The sequence below is a fragment of the Alosa pseudoharengus genome, unplaced genomic scaffold, assembly GCF_046254945.1.
Source record: "Alosa pseudoharengus isolate Yale_2024_CS ecotype anadromous, Long Island Sound unplaced genomic scaffold, YU_APseudo_1.1 YU_APseudo_1.1_scf_22, whole genome shotgun sequence".
NCBI classification, from domain to species: Eukaryota; Metazoa; Chordata; class Actinopteri; order Clupeiformes; family Clupeidae; genus Alosa; species Alosa pseudoharengus.
Genome location: NW_027468680.1, coordinates 31,256,929 through 31,281,514, shown reverse-complemented (window position 1 = coordinate 31,281,514; position 24,586 = coordinate 31,256,929). Strand labels below are relative to the sequence as shown.

At 42.9% G+C, this 24,586-nt stretch overlaps 3 protein-coding genes across 4 annotated transcripts; 2 read left to right on the top strand and 1 right to left on the bottom strand.

Moving 5' to 3' along the window:
- ppp1r14d (protein phosphatase 1 regulatory inhibitor subunit 14D) lies at positions 1–7,795 on the top strand. Its single transcript, XM_076300042.1, has 4 exons — positions 1–359; positions 5,808–5,888; positions 6,651–6,683; positions 7,244–7,795. Exons 1-4 carry the CDS (start codon positions 186–188, stop codon positions 7,310–7,312), a joined length of 357 nt encoding a protein of 118 aa, XP_076156157.1. The 5' UTR covers positions 1–185; the 3' UTR covers positions 7,313–7,795.
- Positions 7,796–10,878: 3,083 nt separating this feature from the next.
- Positions 10,879–17,852, bottom strand: zfyve19 (zinc finger, FYVE domain containing 19). Of its 2 annotated transcripts, none has more exons than XM_076299715.1 (11): positions 17,495–17,852; positions 17,237–17,358; positions 17,093–17,149; positions 16,857–17,014; positions 16,620–16,762; positions 16,073–16,178; positions 15,387–15,605; positions 14,297–14,373; positions 13,587–13,688; positions 12,713–12,894; positions 10,879–11,473 (listed from the first exon to the last, which is right to left on the bottom strand). In XM_076299715.1, the coding sequence occupies exons 1-11, from the start codon at positions 17,546–17,548 to the stop codon at positions 11,392–11,394; spliced, it is 1,302 nt and encodes a 433-aa protein (XP_076155830.1). In that variant the 5' UTR covers positions 17,549–17,852; the 3' UTR covers positions 10,879–11,391. The 2 variants fall into 2 exon arrangements, with proteins under 2 accessions (XP_076155830.1, XP_076155831.1); XM_076299716.1 differs by having other exon boundaries at positions 17,093–17,146.
- Positions 17,853–18,205: 353 nt separating this feature from the next.
- bub1bb (BUB1 mitotic checkpoint serine/threonine kinase Bb) lies at positions 18,206–24,586 on the top strand. Its single transcript, XM_076300041.1, has 9 exons — positions 18,206–18,503; positions 19,164–19,329; positions 19,638–19,697; positions 19,795–19,939; positions 20,930–21,126; positions 21,412–21,581; positions 22,364–22,548; positions 23,338–23,438; positions 23,681–24,586. The coding sequence occupies exons 2-9, from the start codon at positions 19,190–19,192 to the stop codon at positions 24,048–24,050; spliced, it is 1,368 nt and encodes a 455-aa protein (XP_076156156.1). The 5' UTR covers positions 18,206–18,503; positions 19,164–19,189; the 3' UTR covers positions 24,051–24,586.

Here is a 24,586-nt window from a genome sequence, read left to right as displayed (position 1 = left end):
TAGAGGCAGAGGGAGGGAGACAGAGATACTCAGACAGGGAGGGAGGGAGGAACAGACTTACCACGGAGATAGAGAGAGAGAGAAAGAGAGAGAGGGAGGGAGACAAACAGAGAGAGAGCGAGCGTGAGACGGAGAGACACGGCCATCCGGGATTGCTCCAGTGCTTCACCGCGGCCGTGGCAGGCATGGCGTCGGAGGCCGGCACCCAGACCAGGGTGATGTTCCAGACCAAAGAGGAAGAGCCCCCTCACCGTAAACTGGGAAAGCTGACGGTCAAATACAACCGCAAGGACCTACAGCGCAGGCTGGACATTGAGGAGTGGATTGACGGCCAGCTGCACCTGCTGTTCGACTGTGAGGTAAGCGGAGACATGCACGCATCATCTCTCCCTCTCTGTCTCCTCTCCTTCTCATGTGCACACACACACACACATACATGCACACACACACACACACACACACATATGCACACACACAGACTCACACACACACACACACTGACACACACACATACATGTACACACATGTAACGGTGTGGGCTCACAGCAGGTGGATAACAACATCTGTCTCTTCGCTGTTCTCTAGTGCGTGTGTCTCTTCGCTGTTCTCTAGTGTGTGTGTCTCTAGTGTGTGCCGAGTGCATGCTTCACACGCGAGGGGGAAAGCAGCAGAGCAGACTAGAGAGAGCTGTTCATGGGTAGAGGGGTGGGAGAGCAGCCGCACGTCTGGGCTTGCTCTGTGTTTAACTGCCTTGTGCAGCTCTTGTTTTTTATGGAGCGTCTCACGCCCGTCTCTGTTTCTCAGGGGTGTTTGTACTGCTCAGCCCTGGTCACGGTATCTGCGCTGTATTTTGCTCTGGGGCGTCGTTGGGACCTCGTGGGCGATAAGATAAGAAACTGCCGGGAATCTGTGGTCCAGATTATTGATCATTATTTGAAATGAAAGGACTTTCCCAACATTAATAATTCCCATATGAGAGGGGCTGGTATTTGAATGGGACGTTTTCAGTGTAGGATTGTTAATTGAATCTTGCATAAGAAAGTAGCCAGAAAACAATGACAGCATGTCCTGTATGCAGAAGGCACTGTTCACAACACTACTCTCTCTGTGCCTTATCAGGACCACATGGAGGAGTGGATTCCCTCAATTGCAATTCACAGAGAACCCCACCACCCCACCCCAAACAAGCAACCTCAGAAAGCCTCTTTATGCAAAAGATGTAAATATATCTCCTGCTGTGAGAGGGCGGGGGGGGGTGTTCAGACAGATCGTAAATCTTTGCTCTCCCTACAGTTTGTTGTCTGAGCACATCTAAGAACTTGAGAGGTTTAGGGGCCCCGCAGGGTGGCTGTCTGAGTGATTGCCTCCAGCCAGGGCTGCACCCTCTGACTTCTAAGGCCAACTGATTGATTTTGGACGCCGGGCGACTTAAGGGATGACCACGAGGTTTAGCTGGCAAGCGCCTCGCTTGTGTTGTCCCTGTGTTCTTATCCGACCATGGGAAATCCAATTATATCAGGAAGGGTTATGTGTGTGTGTGTGTGTGTGTGTGTGTGTGTGTGTGTGTGTGTGTGTGTGTGTGTGTGTGTGTGTGTGTGTGTGTGTGTGTGTGTGTGTGTGTGTGTGTGTGTGTGTGTGTGTGTGTGTGTGTGTGTGTGTGTGTGTGTGTGTGTGTGTGTTGGTGACTTGGGTGGGGGTGGGGGGTGAGGTGTATGAGCTCTATTGATGCACTGAGCCATCTCTGGGGATGTCATGGCAACAGGATTCCAGAGCAGGAATAAAAGGCATGTGTTCAAACAGCAAGAACCCGATGACACAGACCTGGAGAGAGATGACCTTCTCCCCTCTGAGCCTGGCCATATCATGGACAAGTCAAGTGTGACATGAACTGGTTTTGAATCAAAGATGACTGTAGTGGGGAAGTGTGGGCTGAGGTCAGTTCATGGTCAGCTCTAATTGGACTCTCTAGTGATTTACTTTTCTTGGTTGGCCGTTTGGTAGACTTACAGTTAGACCTACAGTCTTTAGTATACCACAATTATATGCACTGTGTCAAGACATAAAGAGAAATAGATTTGTTTAAATTAGTTCAAATTAGACTGTTACATTGGTACAACAGCAAATTGAATTCTTGGGTTAGTCTTGACAAGATTCCCCACAGGACTGGCCAATGACAGTCGTGGAATATGAGGTAATATATGATCTTGTGATGACTTTATGATACTCAGCTATCAGATTACTTGATTGCTGTGAAAGCCCTTGTTTTCCACACCCAGCAAGGGAATGGGGCACCCAATTCAGAACAGCACACATCTTACTTTTGTTACTTACTTAATATGTTTAATAATAAGAAAAAAATATTATGTAAGGTGACTTTTGAAGACTTGTACCGAGGTTGTGGTATGATAATGTGAGCAACAGCAAAACAACAGGATATTTATTTAAACACTTATTTATTTATTTATTTGATAATTTATTCTTCTATTTGAAACTTAAATAAAATGGCATGTAAGCCAGGACACTGATTTAGAAAAGCCTTTGTTTCAGACAAACTGTGTCTTGTTTGCTGGGGGTACAACAGAGTCTTTGTTGAGTTTCTCCTTGAGTGTATGCACACAAGCTGACCACATACTGATGCTGGTCAATCAGCCACACATCTAGACTAAGGCTGATTGCATTTTAATGGACATACTGTAGACATAATGATAAAGAGGAAATATATTAGGCTTAATTGTACAGAAGTGCAGATCCATACATATGAGTTAACATGCTTGCAAATGAAATATTTCTCATTATCTGGGGATATCAAAACCACCATGTCCATTAAGAGAGCCCAAATTATGAAAATCAAACTAACAGGAGTTGTCCTGTGTGTTGGGGTGCGGGGGCAAATGCCTACTTACTGTAGGAGTGGACCAGGACTCAGCAGCAGCACCACCACCACGTGTTGGGCAAAGGCCATAAATGTTGCATAGGCGGCGCAGGAAAGGTTACGCTGTGGGTATCCTGACTCTTCCGTGTGGAAGCAGGTGCAGCCAGCCCCCTGTGTCAAGTGCTTAATAATTTAGCTCCATTTCTAATTCATATGTATGCAGCAGGGCCATGCTGATGCTGGGTCGGAATGAGTTCCCTCTATCCCCAAAACCTGACATCTCACCTTCCTCTTCATTGTTAACAATATCAGTGTATGAGGCACAGGTCTATAATACTATACCAACCGATTCACATATTACTGAGCACAGAAATATGAAAGTACTTATGTGCCTTGGTCAAAGCTTCTGAGATGTGGGAGTCCATCTCTGCATAGACATCCATGGGGAGATGTGGATGAGGTAGATCCAAAGGCCCTCCAGGGTCTGTGAAGGGCTCAGAGCACGTACACAGTGTGAACGCTTAGCCATAAGCACGCACATTCCTACACATCCATGGGGTTAGAACAACATTAGGGAGGTCGGCCTGTCACCTCTTGCCTTGTTACGATTGGATGAGTAGGCGCTTCAGCAGCGCAGTGCAGGAAGCGAGGAGAGGGAAATCTGATTAGTGGTGGACACACACGAGTGAGTGAGTGAGCGAGCGGCCTTTGTCCGACTTCCCACGTTCTCTGTGCTGACACTGAGCAGGGATCCTGTCCTGACCACACATCCCTGCTCCCCATCAAACAATAATACTGTCTGCCTGACCCACAGGCCCACTAGTACAATATAGAAGACAAAGAACAATCATCTTCCTCACACCATTCAGTGATTTTTCAAGTTATAACCTATAGACTCTACACCAGAATATCACTCTAGAGTGATAAAAAATGAATATATATTGCTTTGAGGAAACTACATTCCCAGTATTATTTTCCATAATGGGGTTGGGCTGTTCTTACAGCATTCTTGAAATATTCTTGCAGCAGTGTAGATCTGAAACATTATTTTGCTCCCCGTGTTGCTCAGATATTCATGCAGTGGGGGATATCTTATTTCAAAGTCAAGTTGGAAAAAATACTTGGAAAAAAATGTCCTCATTTGAGTACATGTTTTTGAATTGGGTTATGCATATCATCTATCACTTTAAATATCATAGTAGTAGTATATAGTTTTCTCTTCCTTCATACATATATATATATAGATAGATAGATAGATAGATAGATAGATAGATACAGTAGATAGAGGGAGAGAGAGGGCGTGGGTGAGGGAGACTGAGACAAACACACAGGTGGATGGACAGCTCTAATAGTGTGCTACTTGTTTGGGGAGGAGATGTGGACGTAAGAGGGTGGATTTGGTGCATCAGCGACTGTTTCCTCCCCCAGAGATAAATCTCTTAGTCTCAGCGGGCGAGAGATGCAGGCCACTGCGCCACAAATGATCACTCATCAGTGAAGGGGCTCAGAGACCCAACACCGCTGAGAGACAGAGACAGACAGAGAGAGAGAGAGAGAGAGAGAGAAACAGAGTGAAGATGAAAGAGAGAGAGAGAAAACTAGAGAAAGCAGGAGAGAGAGAGAGAAACACATCTGTGCATACTCCCTGTCAGTTGTCAGCGTAGCTGATTAGACTCCTGTCACCTCTGCCACTAAAGGAGGACAAAAGAGACACTGATGTATGTCTGGGCCTGACAGATTCTTTTTTTTTCTCCAGCCAGCATTAAAAACCCACCGAGTGGGAAAAAAACACTCTCCCAAAATGAGTTGGCTAAAAATAGCCCTGTGCTGACAGTGACACTGCTCATCAACACTTGCACTGCAGCCTGCAGCCCTCAGCAAGGAGGAAATCAACCATTAAAATCTCACTAAAACCACAGCCAGGATATTTCTCCTCCATCGGCCACATCAGTCTCTGTGCATAGCAGCTCTGCTGAGGAGCTGAGGAGAGGAGTGCAGCACTGATTTGCTAGAGGACTGTTATTATTGCTAGTTGTAGATGGTTACTCATTAACGCCTTGAAGGGCTGGCTTTGCATTGGATTTTCTTAACACAGTTTTGCAGCGTTCCCAGGTGATCAGATGGTAGGTGAATATAGAAGCCGTTTAGTCATTCACTTGGAGGTCACGCAAGGCCAAGTTTGACATTTCATTTTGCTCTACTAACCCCTTAAGAGGTTGCACACACAAATTGCCCCATGAAGTATACAAATCATATCAGGGCAAGAAAGAGTGGACAGATGAGATGACACATACTCTAGTTAAATCCATCCAGAGATTTCTATCACAGAAAAACGATCACTATCATTACCACAGGAGGCCAACACATCCAAATGTGCAGCTGGAGCTGCTGTGTGACTCTCTCACTCTGTCTCCTTAATGAGGGAGAGGGAGGCAGATGAGGTGAGTCATCACTGAGATGTTGCTCTTTCCTGCCAGGCTTGATTACCCAGAGAACTTTCATGGATGTCTTGAGACAGAGACAGACACAAATGTTACATGAAGTATATTTTGTAAAACATTAGGAAGTGGCGATGGATGTGAGCAATGCTAATGAATTGTAGAGAGATGGAGAGAGAGGAAAATGGACACAGATTGTGAGAGTGATGAGGAAGTTGATACTATTCAACTATGTTTCCCCTTATTGTTCATTTGATTTTCTAGCTTTGGCACACCTTTTTGCATATTACATATTAGTATTGGCATGAACTGCAGTTTGAGCTAAACCTAAATTGAGCAAAAGAAATATGACAGGTAGACAAATATCAAAAATGTCTGTTTAGTATGGAGTGGGCATGTTGAGTTGATCCCCCTTGTTGCTGTGTATGTGTGTGTGTGTGTGTGTGTGTGTGTGTGTGTGTGTGTGTGTGTGTGTGTGTGTGTGTGTGTGTGTGTAGGAAGAGGAGATTCCTGAACTGGAAATCGACATTGATGAGCTCCTCGAGCTTCCTGATGCAGAGCAGAGATCACGGCTACAGGTGAGTCACCTTGATACTCGTATCCCGTCACCACCACACACTCTAGTGTGTGTGTGTGTGTGTTTGTTTGTGTGTGTGAGAGAGAGAGCTGCCTCTATGGATGTGCGACACGATGAATGAATCATGGCAAGGCCACCCGACCAATCGAGTGAAGTGCTGGGGAGCGATGCATCACACTGACAGCAGTAATCGATATTTGAGTGCTCCTACTGCAAAAAAGTGCCACTGCCATTCAGTCTTCCTGAGAGATTCCCCCCAAACACACCCTCACAGATTCACCTCTTCCTTGAATCTTTTTTTCTACATCCCTGTCTGGTCACACGTCATGTTATTGTGTCCTTGTCATAATGTAACAACAATACTCATGTCTCATGCAGGACTTAAAGCTATTGCATTGGCTGTGGGAGGATTGAATTGATCCACCAACGTTAAAGCTTAAGATCTTGCACATCATATTAAATTAGCAAAATCATTTTGCCTCATTTTTAAATGAGCTAGTTAAGACTTAAGACTTTGCCCTTTTAAATTAGGGTTCATGGTGTAATACAGTGATGTACAGCACACTGATACTTTCTACGTACATATTGTTTAGGTTAGGATTTGGGATCCAATAGAGCTAAGGATATATTTACGTACAGAGTAGCCTATCATTGTGGTGTTATGCTAGTCTATAATTCCCATGTTAGACTATACATAACGATACAGGCATAATGGTTACTTACTGTCCACCTTGCTCATTTTCAAACATTTGTTATTTTGCAGGACTTACTACAGGAATGTGGCAAGCCAAAAGAGGTAAGATACGAATAAGGTTTTATTTTCCCATGCCCTGTGACACAGCTTGTAGATTTAAGATAATACAAACTTATTGCATAACTTCTTGAATTATTTTAGCACTGTTACGCAAGTCTTCACTGCCCAGGACTATAAAACTGCATTTGCTTTGAGTCTCTCTCTCTCTTATTGAGGCCATGTGGTGGCTGAGATGTTATTTATTAGTTGAACAAGGTGTGTGTCAGGGATTCAAGCAAGCTGAAGCTTTCAGTGCTGTGTTCCCTCAGCACAATGAATGCACCGATACCACTTTGGGGTAAAATTACTTAATTTAATTAATCAATTTGAAATGAATTGAAATTGAATTGAAATTCATGGCACTTTGATAGTGATATTTTTATGGTAGAAATACTCCCTTATCAAGTAGCCCTCCTTATCTGCCTAAGTTGTGGTATGTGAGCACACAAATGTAAGTACTTGCACTCACACTTGGTTTGAAGAGAGTGGTATTGGTGCAGCTATAGACTTAAGATGGGCTCGCCTGGACTGGCTAAAAATCTCCTCTTCTCCTCTCCTCTCAGGACTTCATCAACGGCCTGCTTTACCGAATGAAGGGCCTCCGCAAGATGTCTGGACCCTTGAAGAAATGAGGATTAGGTCAATATCCAAATGTAGTTTATGTAAACACCCCCAGCTCCCTTGCTCTTTTCCTCGCTCAACACACACACACACACACACACACACACACACACACACACACACACACACACACACACACACACACACACACACACACACACACACTTCTAGTAACCTGTATCTAGAAACCCTGTAATGTGGAACATAAAAAGTACATGTCCCTCTTCCCTATGCTCTGTGGGTCAATGATGGTCTCTGCTAACGACAGATTCCAGGAATGGTTTTATTATTTAAGGACATGTTGAACAGAATCACCTCTCTCTGGCAGACGTCAGTATCGTTGGGAATGGGAAATGTCTATTATTCTAAATGTATGATTTTTTTTCAGTGACTTGTGAATGAAACAAAATTTTGGTTGCCTATTTATATATTTTTTTGTTCTGACCAGTGTTGTATGTCAATATAATAACAATAAAAAAGAAACATTTTCAGGATGTAGATGTTTAACCTTGTTATCTTTATTATATAGTTTAGTCATTGACCCTTTTTACAGCTTAGACTTGTTCCAAAACATGATTTCTAAAGCAGGGCCAAAAAAACAATCTGAAGATGGGGAGAATGCGGAAGGCCAACTCTTGGGTCTGTGAGGAAAATACCCCTAACATTATATTGGGTTATACATTTGGTAAACAGCCTACAATGTGTCTCACCAGTGCTGAGTAGGTGCCAAGTTTAATAATACTGGCTAGAAAAATCTTCTCTTGTCTTTTATAACCTAAGAGAGTCCACTGGGGCAAACAATTCCTCTCCAGCTATCCACCCGAAGCCATGCCTTTATTAGACAGAACAACTAGTTATGGAATAGTGCAGTTTTTTTCAACCTTTTTTGTGCCACGGCACACTTTTGACACTTAAAATGTCCCACGGCACACTAACATCCTGTGTGAAGAAAAAATAAACATACCATAGCCTAGAACTTCAAATAATACACAGATATGGCCTTATTATGGCTTCTATGCAAGACCTGCTCAATAAAACAAGTGCCCTCTGTTTCATTTGTAGGTGACTATATCTAATTTAATTGTTGTTATGAACTGGATATGTGATGATTCTGTGAATACTGGATATGGGGCCACCATTGTACAATGCCTGCATACCACAAATAGTGCAATCATACAATCAATGAGAGCATGTGGTTATAAATTCTTTGATGCAACAGTTGCTTTTCTGGACCAGTGAGTGACATTTGGGTAATTTTCTGCGACACACCTGATGATCTCTCACGGCACACTAGTGCCCCGGCACAGTGGTTGAAAAACACTGGAATAGTGATCCTTCTCAACTGCTGCTCTCCTTCCCTCTTACACAGGAGCACAAAACAGTATGTGTGTGTGTATATATATATATATATATATATATATATATATATATATATATTGGTACACACACACACACACACACACACACGACCAGAGCACAAAGAAGAGGTCACACACTGATTGAAGCTGAGACTGAGCATGGCAGACATCTAAGACAGATGAGCGGTCAGATGTCAGTGTTTGTGTGTCTGCGTGTTTCTCTCCCCACATTACATTGTATGCGGTCAACACTAAACTGAAGCTCGAATTAGCTGTGTGTGGTGGAATGTGACAAATGCAGCTTTAGTTAATTCGCAGTTCACAGTAGGAGTGTGCTTTAGCAATATCTGACAGGCATCCACATTGCAATGAGAAAGTCCATTAGCAAGATGCATTTCCTGTTGGCTGTGTTCAGGGGTATTTCAAGAGGTAGTCCACTACAGGAGCAGTGGGGGTGGAGGGGTGTGTGGGCACGGAGAGTGTCCATCTGGCCCATAATGGCCCCCTCCTGTCCTCTGGGCAATCTTCATTATGTCCCCACTGGGAATGACTGACAGTAATGTTCACTAATGTGGAGGCACTTACTCTTTCTCTGGCACTCTCCTCTTCCTCCTCTCTCTCTCTCTCTCTCCCATTCCGTGGCAATCTCCCTCCCTCCCTCTCCATCAGTGTCTCTGACAGACTAGCTGACGACAGCGCTCTTCCTGACTCCTCATCCTCTTGTGGGTACCCCCGGTGACCTGAGAGTGCTCCTGTCCACGCCACTGTGCAACATCATCCCCACGCCACTGATTGGATCTTAATTGTTTTTAAACAGCAGGCGGAAAAATCTATAACAGGGCCACTGCTCTGCAAGCTCATCATTCCAGCGAATTGTAAACACTCTTACCCTTATGCTCGCAATCAATAAAAAACATGACGTCTCCCTTTAATGGCATACAGTAACTTCATCTAGCATGAATATGAGTAGGCATTCCTTCAGAGTTTATACAATTGCCCACTTCTGATTATAGTTTAAAGGGAGAAAAAACAATGTAACATTTCCAGTGATTCCAAAAAAACTCAGTCTGTATGTAGTCCAGACATGAGTTGTGCGAAATCTTCATTATAGTCTGATTTCTGATAGTACTCTAAGGTTAAAATGAGTGTTACAATGTTGCTATGCATGTTTCAGTTGTATCCCTTGAGAGAATGTGGAATAGAACATTATGTCCAATATTCCAATATGTGGTTTAATGTTCTGCATCTATTCATCTGTGGTATCAAAATTACCATCACCCTTCAGTTTGCTTGTGTAGTAAGTGGCATATGTCCAGTAGATTGAATGGACATCACTGATCCACTGGTCTTCCTCCGATCGCTCAGACTGGCAAGCTCCTGAAAGGGTTTGTGTGAAAGGTCTGCAGTACTGTAAACTATGCTAATACAAGAATTACTTGTCACAGTGAGGGTTTCGCTCGGACTAATCAGACAGACAAGAGACATGACAGACTGGCCACACTATTACATGCAGGCGAGTCATCCAAATAAAGGGTTTAAATGCCCAATGCGCACAGTTCAGACAAGCGGCCCAAAAGGGCTCAGAGCTCCCACTGTGATGCCTGCCAACTGAAATCCACTAATCCCATCACGTCACCTGCTCCATCTCCCTGTATCAAAGAACCCCACTGGGAGGTGTGTATGTGTGTGTGTGTGTGTGTGTGCTTAAGTCTGGGTCAGTTCAGGTATCCCACTACATAAGGGCAGCTTCATAAAATACCACAGCTGAATGTGATGTTCCAAAATAAAAAAAAAATAAAATTGTGTTGTTGAGCACTGATAATCCTACAAACATGGATCAGATAGTGCTTGTGTGGACACATGTTAAAGAGATGGTTAGTTAATTCATTGATGCCTGGCTTAGATCAGCATTATGTTGTTGTCACACACTTGATGATCATAAAAGGACACAAACATGCACACCGTATCAGGGAAGTCTATTCATGCTGGAGAAATGTGTATATGCGTGCACTTGTGTGTGTGTGTGTGTGTGTGTGTGTGTGTGTGTGTGTGTATTTGTTGTGTTTTGCCAAATGAGTCAGTTCTGCCCCAGGCAATAGATGACAGCAGATGGGGCTTCTGAGGTCTCGATAACATGCAAATGCACCCACATGCCTTGGCACTCACACCCATCTTTAACGAATTCCTGTGTTATATCACATGTTCAAGCAGGCAGTATCGGTGCTTAAGAGTTTATTTCATTGAGGACTGAAATAACAATCATCATTCAGGAGTATTATTTGCCCTATCTGGATTTGATACTTACAGTATATGGCTCGTTTTAAAAGGGACACAGACATTTTTACCATTATAACAATTATTATCATTAAGGCAGTACATGAAATATTGCACAATTAAAATATAAAATGAAAAGCTTTAGAACCCTATTAAGACTGTAGCATGTAGTTAAGGCTCCTACCAAGCTAAAAATCAATTAATAAACTGTCTAGACCAGCTGAAGTGCTACTATGTAATCTACTCTGTTAGACACAACAGTGACAGTGGCTGTGGTGCAGTGGGCGGCTACAGTACAAAGACTGCTGCCTTTCGCATGACACTGGCAACGGCGTGATTTACAGTCTACAACAAAGTCTATGTGCCAATACCTGAAGTTGCCACTTGACTGACTAACAGCTCCAGGTTTCTGAGAATGCTGGTTGATAGTCGCTAATTGCTGCCCAACCCTGTTCTTCTCAAGACTTCCTCTTGGCCTTTTTTGGTGCCGAGTATTTGGATGTGCGATGGTCTTTCCTGTCATATTCATCATGCCCTTCCCTGTTAATGAATGAAAATGGGAGACTGGTGAATTCCACTGGTGATTATCAGTGACATATAACACAGACACAGACACATATAATCATTTATAAATATTTAACGACTAAATATAAATGAATGCTTTTACCGCCCCATTGCACAATGCTGTTCTATTGGGCAGTTTAACAACATGTTGTTTAAACAATTCACAACATATCAATATAAAGGATTAGTCAGAATTTAGAAATGAGTGTCTTTTATGTCTTAATCTATCTGACCTCTACACAACTCTAAACGCTACTCTAAGATGTAGGTGACCCATGGCTCCTGGGGTTCCAATGTTGTTTGTTGTTGTTTGTGGGTCACCTGGCTCCATCCATGATCTTTTGTCCCTCTCCTCCAACCAGTGATTACACCACCAGTGCAATATAATTACCAGTGCATGCTGTTATGTTCTAGACCACTGTGACTGTATTTTCTAAATGTTTTTAGTCACTTTCTGATTTGCTGATTCCTCCTTGACCTACTTATTGGGACTGCTGCATTAAGTGCTATTAATAGTTCTACATTAAAGGCGTTGCATTAACTGCTCTGTTATCACACATTAAGGAAAACCGATTCCAGTCTATGTGAGCAACGCGGTGGGAATTGCTGTAGACACAGGAGATGATGAAAAGAAGACTCTGAGACCTGTTCTGTAGTGATGAAGTAATAGAATTACAAACAATCACAAATAATCACAAACCAACCAACAAAACGTTTTGAACACTAACTGTCAACACTGGTGTTGATCTTTGTATCTGTAGGCTGTGTTCTGCATGGCATGCCTGGACAACACCTACACCAGACAGGTTCAGTCTCTGACATACATTGGATCAGTTAAAACCGCAATTGAATCACATCATTCGTGATATTACAAGATAATGTCAGTTGTTTCAAATGTAGAAACAACCCATGACCCGACACACACCTAATTGTTCATTAGGGTATCGATCATGAACTAATCCAGTTGACTACCATGTAAAACTATGCAGTCTGAGTGATTCTGAAACTGGAAACGCTCCAACGTGACTCTGATTATCAGGGTAAAGTTCTCTCTAAGCTGTAAAATATCCATCAACATTTCTCAGTATAGGACCACTATCTATTAGCTAATCAGATGCAGCTCAAGAGAGATGAATGATAGTAAACATCAGTTGAAACTCAATGCTAATATCTATAACTCCTGTGTGTAGTAGTAATGTAGAAGCAACCATCCACCTGAAACAGTGACTGCAGTATAGGTCCCCATCACAGCCATGGCAACGGATGGTGGCGTCATGGTTACAGATGCAGCACCAGGGCAGCTCATCCTCGTCATCCTCACTGTCTGAGCGCCGAAGAGCAGAGGCAGTCGCAGCTGGCCTGGACTTGGATGAAAGGGCCGGTCCTTGAGCAGGGACCTGCAAGAGGATGTGTGTGTGTTTGAAAACCAGCAGTGGCCATCACAGACTACTTCATCATAAAATTCTACTTTGTCCAGAATAATAATAGCCTGTCACCAATCACATCTTCTGTATGTCACAAAAAACTGTAATCAGTAATATATTGAGTAACTGCATTTTACAATGGTGTCAGTGTCATAAATACTGGTCAGCTACGGTGTCAGTTTCTAAATACTGGACCGCTAAGATAAAACAAGAGTACTTCTAAGCTTCTTGATTTCTGTACCTTGCAATCATTTTACTTTAATGTGTTTTACTTTAATGTGTGAAATTCCAATTGGAATGGATGTCCATTAATTGCAATATCAACACTTAGAGACACTACATTAACACACTCAAATAGAACAGCCTCAGAAATGTAAACTATTATAAAGTACTGAACCAGGAAGGGATCTACAAGTCAAATATTGATCATCCATAAAGCAGCCTGGAAACTCAGCCATGAGATCAGTATTTCATGGTGTTGTAAAGATGCTTCCAAATTTAGCTTTTTGTCATTTTGTAATAATCTAACTCTGGTAATACAGCAAAACATGAAAAAAAACATAGGATATAATGGCGTCTGACTGATGAAAAGAATAATACACTTGATATATATAGTCATCAACAAACAATTCCAACTCCTCTTGAAGTGGGTCCTGTTCAGTCACCTTTGTCTTGCTGGTCTTGGTGCTCTCTATGTTTCGAGGGCCGCTGCGCTCAGGGGGGATGTTGTAACCACTCGCTTCGTCCAGTGCCGCCTCTTCTGAAAGCTGGAAAGAAAACATAATTGAAAAAAACTGTTATGAAACTAGATCTGCAAGTGCAAGATCTGCATTCACTTACACAAGCACATTTGAATACCTTAATTGCCAGGGATGAAAGCAACCCTTTACAAAATTTCAGACACTCCAAAAAAGAGTGAGTCATTGGTACAGCCTTGACCCCCCTTCAAGTATCGTGTTCTTTATTTGCTTAAATGTGAAAGCCAGACGATGTGCAAATTGTTCTCTTCAAGGGGACATTGATGTGCAAATTACGAGGGAACGTTCACAAAGCTGGACAGGGCCAGAGAGAAGTGTTGGTTTCACATTCTTCTTTTGTCTGTTTACGGTCCTTGTTTAGGATGATTGTCAGAGTAAAATACTTAGTGATTGGTCTACTGAGCTTTAATATGCCAGATGTCTCTTTAAATAGAAATTAAAACTTTGGATTGAATATGCTGATGATATCCTGTTCAACTATCCTATCACATGTTGCTGTGGCACAAACACCAAGTTCATGGGTACTTGGAGACTGGAAACAACCCATGAATATGTACATCTGTACTGTAAGTTGTTGTGACTACATGTAAATGCGTGGGCACATGTGTATTACCTACCTTCTTCAGTATCCTCTGCATGGCCTCTTCCTCTGTCTCCTCATCACTGTCTGGCTGCTGGAAGTCCTCCTTTGAGACTAGGGTTTAACAGAGCACACAGTTTGACAGAGCACACAACAAAGTGGAAGTGTGGATGACATACACACTGGTCATCTGCCTGGCCAAGCCTGACCAACACAAGCGTGTCAAAACACTGAATCCATTCACAGCCCAGCTGGGAACTGCTGAAAACCCTTATATAAATGGCCTTTCACATAGATGGAACTTCAGGTTTTGACAATTTAATTTGTATAAAACTTTCGAATTTGTTGAGAGACACCCTTGGACTAGGATAAAAAAGCTGAATCATTATCTCTGTTGGATACACTAATTAAATAATTATAAATTATAAGTTGCATTTATATAGCGCATTTCTCAAACCCAGGGTTGCTTTACATAGTGTAATTACTTTTACTATTGCATTTACAGGGATTTCTCTCAATAGATTGGATCTCTTACTTGTGTCTGCACGCAGTATGTATTATTCAGGTTCTTACACTACTGCGATCTATCTGAAAAGCATTTTGCATGCTGCATAACCTTAGAAAAGTGGTCAATAATGCTGCATTTCCAGTATTATTATGAGCACTCTAACCAGAGTGTGCTACAGGTACAGTCTAACAACTCCTCTAGAGGATCCGCTCATATTGGTCATTTCTCCTTTAGCTCTCTTGCTCTTCTTCTCTGCCTATACAGTATCTCACAATGAAAAGTGTAGAGTGCAGAGTAGATTTGAAGTTATATGAGCCGACACACACAAATACATACACAGAGAGAGAGTGAGAGAGTGAGAGAGAGAGAGAGAGAGAGATAGATAGAGTGAGAGAGAGATAGATAGAGAGAGAGAGAGATAGATAGAGAGTGAGAGAGAGATAGATAGAGAGAGAGAGTGAGAGAGAGATAGATAGAGTGAGAGAGAGAGTGATAGAGAGAGAGAGTGAGAGAGAGTGAGAGAGATAGATAGAGAGAGAGAGTGTGAGAGAGTGAGTAAGTGAGAGAGAGAGAACATATCCCTTGCCCCCTACTGGCAGTGAGGGGTACTAATAAGCACCTTTGTCAGGGTCCTGCCCCTTGAGCTGGGCCAGTCTCTTGGCCATGTGCAGGATCTGCTCCTGGCTCTGCTGGTCCCTCTCCAGCTCCATCATGGCCTCGGCCAGCACGCGGCTCTTCTCCGCCTCCAGCTGTTTGGCCACCTGCTGCACATCCTCCAGGTTCTCGTCCAGTAGCTCATCCTTGGGCTTGTTCAGGTCGTTCAGAACATCTGCACTTGCTGTGGAAAAGGAAAACTATCAAAAATGGCTGAAGAATAAAAGAAAAACGGTAACCATAGTAATGCACTGAGGCATGGTTAAATACACAGATAAATGTGCTACTGGATGTGACAGTGGATGAATGAATTTGTCGGGAGGACAGTGCACTTGGTTCAAATTGTGCATTTTAGAAAATTAAAAACATGCACATATTTCGTAGCATCTCATAGACGTAATTGAAAAAGCAAGATAGCTTTGATGTTGACTTTCCACACAGACACATCTGGGATGTAGCTATATAAATTATGGTCTTTACAAAAAAGAAGAAAAAATATTACACAAAGTACGCCACTATGTGAACAAATCGTCTGATGCGAGGACTTTATGGCTGAGTAAGTTTTTATGAACTAAACACAAAGTTCTCAGTCACTTTGTGATTTGTGGTAACATTTCAGCCAGCTCTTGTTCCAAGCCACAAGCATTATACCTTCAGCTGCTGGCTGTTGGCCGTCAATGACCACTTCCTCAGACAACTGCTTCATGAGGTCATTGGCCTGTTCCGTCTGTGTGCGAGTATCAGGTGGCTGATGCACCTGCACAAGAAAAGACTCAGATTTAGGCTAGCCACCAGAAGAGCCACAGAGGTACTGAGCTGTGATGACTCAGCTGAATTATACAGTCAGTTACGTTATCAGTTCTTGCTGCTGATCCAACAGAAGTAAACTAGCAGTTACCACAGTCTAGCCCCTCCCTACAATATGCAATGAACACAGAGAAAAAATGGCTGGCAGTGGAATACCCGTGGAATGTAATTTTTCGGATTGTTTTTTACAACCTGAACATGGCCTTCCAAGTTACCATGCCCAAGTGATTACGATAAACAATCACCTTTTTAGTCTAACTGTATCTACAGAGCTGTATGATATGTGAAAAGTATCCCTTACAGCAACTTTAAAACTAAATTGCACTGGATTTGAACAAATCTCTGAAACCAAATGAAATACGGTAAATGTGAGGACACAAACAAAGCCTACTGGTGGGGGAGCCTTTGATGATGGTGGTCTGCCCTGTAGAGCAGCAAGGCGATCCTCCATTTCCTCAGAAGAAGGCACCGGCTTCACAGGGGCCCTCAGAGCGGCTAGTCGTGCCTCAATCTCTTTGTCTGATGGTAAAGACTCTATGGAGGATGGACAGTATATACTGAGATAGGTTCACACAGAGGTTAAACATCACACTTTACATAAGGTATGCTGTTAAAATGTCGCCCTCACTTAGTTTAGTGTCCTCTTTCAGCTTCTCAAGCCTCTCCACCAGGGCATGGTCCTCCTTGCTTAAGCCTTTGGTGGGGATATTTCCTACCATGCTGTTTTTACTTTGACAAGGTCTGGTAGGGTGTTGGGCCTGTTTTGCTTCCAGTGCAGCAACCCGCCTGTAAAGACGATAAATTGTCCACCCACAAAGATACTAAGACAAGAAAATCAAGACCAGTGTACAAAAATATGCTTACTTCTTATAGTTCTCAGGTGGTGACCACTTTGCAGCATCATTTTTGGGGACACCACTGCTGCAAAAAGTAATGCGTCACTGATTAATAATGCCACATGGCACAAGTACTGCATTGCCATATCCAATGCTAAGTCTACTCTACCACCTTGTGAGATTCCCGTGACATTGCTTGCAGACTTTTTGCTGAGTGTTGCCGCAGCGTGGCACCAGAGCGTTGAAGGTGAGACATCCAGAGCAAAATCCCCGTCCACAATTTTTACAGCCTATCTGAAAAATAATAAGTAACAGTGAGGGTTTTCACACTGCCTTAATGGGGTATTATTTCAAACGTATATTACCCACCTATCTAGTGTGCCAGGGACATTTCATGACACATAAAATGAAATGGAGCATGCATGCTTACCTCTTTTCTGAAGAGGGTGAATTTTGAAGCACAGCCATAGCAGCGATTATCCATGTCGATAAATAATGACTCTGATCCAAATAATTGATGATTTATTAACAATGATAGGTTAAGTTATACTACACGTTGAGATATGTTTGCTAACGTTAGGTCTACAGAAATAGCAAACTCTCACATTTCTGTCAGCTGTAAAACTGCCAGACAGGACTTATATCTAACATGACCTGCAGAGATACCTTCAGATGAGATGTACGGCACTTTGTTGAACATGAAATATAATTTGAACAGAGAGATCACTCTGAAGAAGGTGAATACTTCCAACTTATGAGTGCAATGCATTACTAATGCCAAAGCAGCACTTCATGTACATCAGGAAAAACACAGGAAGTTTGTCAGGAAATTGGAACACTGGTAAATGTAGTTTTCAGGGAACATATTCTAGTAAATATCCCGTACTGTTTGCAATGTAAAATTGTCTAAGGTTTCTGTCTAAATTGATATGCTATCTTGTGCATAAATATTATTTAATTACTCGTCAAATCCTCAGTTGTAAGCAAATAATAAACTATACCCGAAAAGTGTCAAACACGATTTCCCGTCGAACACCATTATGGGCGTAGCCAAAATTGTTGTAGGGAAGTTGCTCAAAATAATACATACATAGAAATTAGGGAATCAAGCAGCCTCTAAGTCTCCATGACACTAAAACGTCACATATCAATCTGTTTTTATCATACTTTCAATCAGATATAATCTAAAGTTGCTTTAAATCTAGTGGCTAGCCACCAGTGGCTACCGCGATTAGCCAATCAGCTTCGTGAAAAAGGGATGGCGGTTTTCGTTTGAATGTGTTGCCTTGTGGGGGTCAGCCAGGCATGAGAAAAGGGAGGAAACAGACTTGGAACAACGTCTTCTAACCACGTTAATTTAGCTTTTTTGCTGTTACTGTGATATTTTACATTGTATACGGTTTTCGAGACGAATTCCTTGATCTCTTTGGCGAAACAAGGTAAAACGTGTTTATCTGTGTGGTTGTATATCTATTGTGTTGATATCTATGTTTACAAGTGAGTTTAGGTTTGTTTCATTGTGAGGTCTTCAACTGCAGGTAGCTGCTAGCTAGTAGGGATAGCTAGCTAGCCAGCCTGTCAGTGCAACATAGCATAACGTTAATGATGGCTGTTATTTGGTAACAGTAGATATCATAGATCTGTGGTGAAAATATAGCAATAAGCTTGGTAACAATGTCACTTTGCAAACTCAATTATGTTAGGTTACCTTGATAATGATAATCTTAAAACAGTGGTTTGGGCAAGATCAGGCTTGGCTAACAGGCGAAGGCCTTTGGCCAATGAATGCCAGGATTTCTTTTGAATGTTTGCTGTTTACAGTAGCCTATGTCAACCACTTGTTGACAAGTAAACGTCTTCGTGTATATGTATGAGTGTATGCATAATTTGGATGATACTGAAACAGAATTTAGTTCATGCTGATATTGATCATTTTGCAGTAAAGAGCTGTATTAACTTGTTTTCAGTTTTTGTGGATTCTCATGCAATTTTCTAATGACAATTATTCTCACAACAATACACTATTTCAGTGGATAAACACATGCTAAATGTTATGTATTGACTATTAACTAACTTCATTGGCAATGCCACCTATCCAGTCTGGTCAGCTACCCGCCCCCCTGCAATGGCCGAGGCAGAAGCAGAGTGGGAGCTCTGCAAGGAGAACATCCAGCCGCTGAGGCGAGGCCGCGCCATCTCAACACTGACAGAGGCCCTCAGTCTGCAGCAGGAGGGCAGCTCAGCCATCACACAGCGCACCCAGCAGTAAGAGGCTGCATTTATAAATTAGATGTTTTGGACAGATGCTGGGGAGAGGCAACAGTGCTCTATGCTCTCTGAATGGTGTCATCTACACCCCCCCCCCCCCCTCCCACCCTTCATCTTGTGACCCTACATTACTGAATTGTTTGCAAAGCATAGTGATCTGGAGGTCGGGTAAATTAAAAAGTGATCATTTTCTATGTGGTAAAAATTCATGGACATCAGTAATGATTTGACCACTCAGGAATACCACACATTGAAATGTATGTAATTTGAATTGAACATAATGTCATACTGTTTTCTGTCTACAGGGCATTTGAATCAGAGCTGCGCATATATGAAGGCGACGATCCACTAGATGTATGGGATAGGTGAGATTCCTTTCGACTGTTTGGTGAAAGAAAATTGTGTATATTGGCTCATTTACCCATTCTATGTCCCTGCAAGTATTAATTGTGTCTCTGACAGGTACATCAAGTGGACAGAACAGACCTTCCCTCAAGGAGGGAAAGAAAGCAACTTCTCTGTGCTTTTGGAAAGAGCAGTCATGAAGTTTACTGAAGAGAAGAAGTACTACAATGATGTCCGTTATGTTGACCTTTGGATTAAGTTTGTAAGTGACAACGCTGTAGCTGACTTTTATTTGATTGATTGGTAGACAGTATGGGCCCTAATGCTGGACAAAGCGCAAAATCGAATTAAAACTAATTTTATATCTAGCCAATGGCAACAACTATCATCAGCAAGATCTTAAGCGCTAACATCAGTTAATCAGCTGAAAGTTCTCACACGCCACATGATGGCTTTGGATCCTGCATGAGACACTTAAGTGCTAACATCAGTTAATCAGCTGAAAGCTCTCACATGCCTGCTCATTGACTGACTTTGCCTGGTATTTAAATAAGTGGCAAAACCTGTTTGCAAATTCAATACCTTGAGAGAGATCCTAAGCATGAACAGCGGTGGGTCAGCTAAACCTCATGCCACATGATGTCGTTAGTTCATGCAGGAGAACTTTGCTCATAGAATGCATTTACATGCACTTTAGTATCCCGGTTATGATCTGGATTTTGAGGTATATTGGTTTTATATTTGCACATGTAAACATCATATCCCGTTTCAGAACCCCGAATAAGCTTGTATCTCAGTTTTGAGTAACCCGGTTCTGCTTGGTGGAGTACTCCGAAAGGAACCGGGATACTGTTCCATACACCTTATCCCGGTTTCTCTTGCAAATGTGTGATTGCATTATAAACCGGGATGATGTGTGTTAATAGAACTTTATTGTTGGTAACCGTAATACTAGTATTGATCATGTATACAGGGATATTAATAACCGGGTTTCTCTGTTCATGTAAACACCATATCCTGAGTATGATCAAAATTGGGATAAGCCCCATAACCGGGACACTGAATTGCATGTAAACGCAGTCATAGACTGACCTTGTACTTTGCCCAGCATTTAAATTGGGTCCCTTTGACTCGATATGGACAGATTCAAAAGTGCTCCATCCTGTTGTCAGAATAGGTTTCACTAATCTGAAATCAGACACAGTTTTCCCTGAGGCATGCTGTTGACTTAAACACTCCTGTCCTTCCTCAGGCGGACAGCTGTCCAGAGCCTTTGGACATCTACCGGTACATGCACGCTCAGGGGATTGGGCTGATGTTGTCTGCGTTCTACATAGCCTGGTCTGAGGAGTATGAGAAGAGGGGAAACTTCCGGAACGCTGACACCACATTGCAGGACGGGCTGAAATGTGGGGCAGAACCTCGAGATCGACTTAAACAGTTCCACAAGTAAGTCCCTAATGAGCTCGTCACTGCCCTCCATCATAGTTATGCTCTTATGCTTTCTGTATGGAGCAGCTAGCAGTTCTGTTAAAGGTGCGTTCCTTTATAATAAACCACTAAAGCGTTTTGTGAAGTGGGGGAAAATTCAGTGTGTGTGTATTCAAAGACTTCGCCGGTGCACCTTAAAAGCATGTTTTTTTGTTTTGCTTTTTTGTTTTTTTATCAACCAATTTTTACTCTGCTTTCTCTTATACAGTACCACAAGATAAAGTTGTGTCTGTATGTCCACAGGGCTTTGCAGGCACGTGTGACTCGCCATGTGATGTTGGGAATGGGTCAAGAAAGTGATGACGACACTATGGAGATGGAGGAGCCTAACAGGAAGACACTGGCAGAACTGAAAGCCTTGGGGAAGAAAAAGGCCGTGGCACCAATCAGCAGAGGGAGCAGCATCGTTAACAGTAAGAGAAACCAGGGCCTCCTCATCGTGACCTAATGATGTCTTTACATTAACACTTAAGCGTTTCCCACAGGTCTGAAACCTGTGGCGGTAAAAATTACACTTCAGTGGAGCCGCCACTCTTAAGATTAGCATGAACGAGTATGTCACCTATTTTGTCATCACACTCTTGTCATTAACATTAGTAAACACACTTAGGGTCATTTTTTACAGCTCTGAATAAAGCTCTGGCTGGTACATGTGTATATATAATAAATTGAAGTATACTTTTTAAGCATATTTCATAGAATTCCCATAGTTATAAATCTTTCTTTGGTTGCAATACTGTTTTTGAAGCATCAGCGTTATTGATGCTCATTAACCTCTTACCAACCACTTTTAAAAGTGAAAGTTTTTGTTTTTGAGTGCACTTGTGTTAAGATTGTCCGATTTATGGTAATGTAAGGGTCATTGGGCATACAGATACATGAACTGAATTTTGATTTATTAAGTGATTGAATTGTTGCATCGGTTGCTCATTTGCTAGATTCAGAAGCATCCTGCAAGCATTGTGGCTCTCGTGTACTCAAGCTTTGTTGGAGTACTATATATTATTTGCATTTGAAGTCCACATCATGTAGTAACATGCAAGTTTCCTGATGGAAGAACATTCCCTATGAGTTCTGTCATGTGGGCTTTGTTTAGTTGTAAATGAACGATAAGATTTAGGCAGACCATCATTCTCTTGTCTCTCTCTCTCTCTCTCTCTCTCTCTCTCTCTCTCTCTCTCTCTCTCGTGGTCAGCTCAACCTCGTGGGCTGCAGATGAAGGCCCCCATGGCTCCCGTCAGGAACAGCCGCCTGATGGTGTTCGACGAGAACAAGGGACTGGCCGAGTCTCAGGAGCCCAAGCTGGAGAGCTGGATGGGTCCACCCAGCGCCCGCCACAAGGAGAATGAGCAGAAACCAGACAAGTGGACCAAGGCCAAGGTAGTGCACGCTAGAAAACAAAATGGTCATTTCTGGTCATTTCAACACCATTGTGAATCAGCTTTATTGGCCAAGTTGTGTATACAACAAGGAATTTAACTCCGGTTAAGCTTTGCTCTCAGTGTACATACATAAAGAATTTAAGAAATAGACTAAAAGAGAATATCACATTTTTAAAATAAAAGGAATTAAACTTTTAAATAAAAAAACTTTTGAGCAAATAAGAATATAAATAATAATGAATATGTAGTGGGTCGTATTGCACAGTGGTTTCCCTCATGCTCTGTGACTACATGCTACATCAGAGTGACTGCCTGGGGAAAAGAGCTGTCTCAGTGTCGGCTGGTTTTGGCAAACAGTGCCCTGTAGCGCCTACTAGAGGGAAGGAGTTTGAACAGTTTGTGTCCAGGGTGTAAGGGGTCAGCAGAGATGTTTGTTGCCTGTTTCCTGACCCTGGACCGGTACAGGTCATGGATGGAGGGAAGGTCAGCACCAATGAGCCTCTCTGCAGCCCTGATTGTCCATTGCAGTCTGGTCTTGTCCCGTTTGGTGGCTGAACCAAACCAGACGGTGATGGAAGTGCAGAGCTGAATGATGGCTGAGTAGAGCATCATCAGCAGCTCCTTTGGCAGGTTGCACTTCCTGAGCTGTCGCAGGAACTATAACCTCTACCGGGCCGCCTTCTGTACAGTGACCATGTGGGAAGTCCACTTTAGGTCCTGAGAAATGGTGGATCCCAGTCGTTTTATTTATTTATTTATTTATTCATTTTCCCTCGACTGTTTGTAGCTGCCCCAGAAGACGAGGGCAGGCATCCCGGTGGTGATGCCCGCCCCGGCCAAGCCTTCCTTCCAGCCGTTTGTGGAGGAGTGTGAGCAGACTCCGGCTGTGTGAGTGCACATCTTTCTGCTGATTTACTGAATGGGTTTAGCTAAAGCAGCTTGCACACGCACATAGACTTGCTTAAACTCATTTACCAGATCTACTTCATAGGTGTCCCAATACACAGAATTACCCCCTGTCAGCAGATCAGGAGATGGTATTTCTATTAACACTACTAATAGTAGGTGTAGTAATTTGGGATTTAGATTTCTGTATTAAAATCTGCTGCTTTTCCCTGTGTTGTGTCCAGGACGCCGTGTAAGATCAACCCGGCGGTGAACTGTGTACTGTCTGCGCGTAAGCCGCACCGCCAGGAGACGCCACTGAAGCGCCTGCAGGACTGGAAGGAGCAGCAGCAGCAGGCCGGAGGGTCTCAGGCCCCCGGCACCAACGGCAAGCCCCGCGAGCAGAGCATGTACTGCAAGGAGCTCCTGTTCAGCGGCGCCTCCGAGTTCTGCTTCGAGGAGCTGCGCGCCGAGCGCTACCGCCAAAAGCACGCCCAGAGACTGGTAGCCAGCGGCAGCGGCCAGAGCGCCGCAGCAGGAACATCTGCAGCAGGAACATCTGCGGCTTATGAGAGCTGCTGTGCAGGACAGTCCAGCTCTGGCCCCTCACAGTGAATGGCCTCAGGAAGGGTGTGTGTGTGTGCGTGTGCGTGTGCACTTACTGTGTTACAGTAGATGCAACTCATTTTTTTTTTTTTTTACTTTTGTATGTGATCTTCCTCCTTTATTCCTTCTGTCTCTCTGTGTGTCTAAAAGTGAGCGATGACCGAGATACTGTAAATATAAGCAGCAGGATTAAGTACTCACTTCTTGTACCAACCTTCACACTCCTCCATCTGGCATCAAGCTGCAGTTTGGTGCATAATCAGATACAGGGGCATTTATATATTCAGCTTCACCTTCCCAGCAATGAGTTTGAGATGAGATTGTCCTGAGGTTTCCCAGTTACATGTACATTTTTACTGTAAATTAAGGGGACATTTCTATACATTGTTTGTACTCTTACAGAAACATATGCATTGTGAAGAATTCAACAGAAACAAATGCAATTTGAAGAATTCAAAAAAAAAAGAATTGCACGATTTCCTGAACCACAATATTTCGCTAGTTTTGTATGCCTTCATTCAGATCCCCAAATAAAGCAGTTGTTC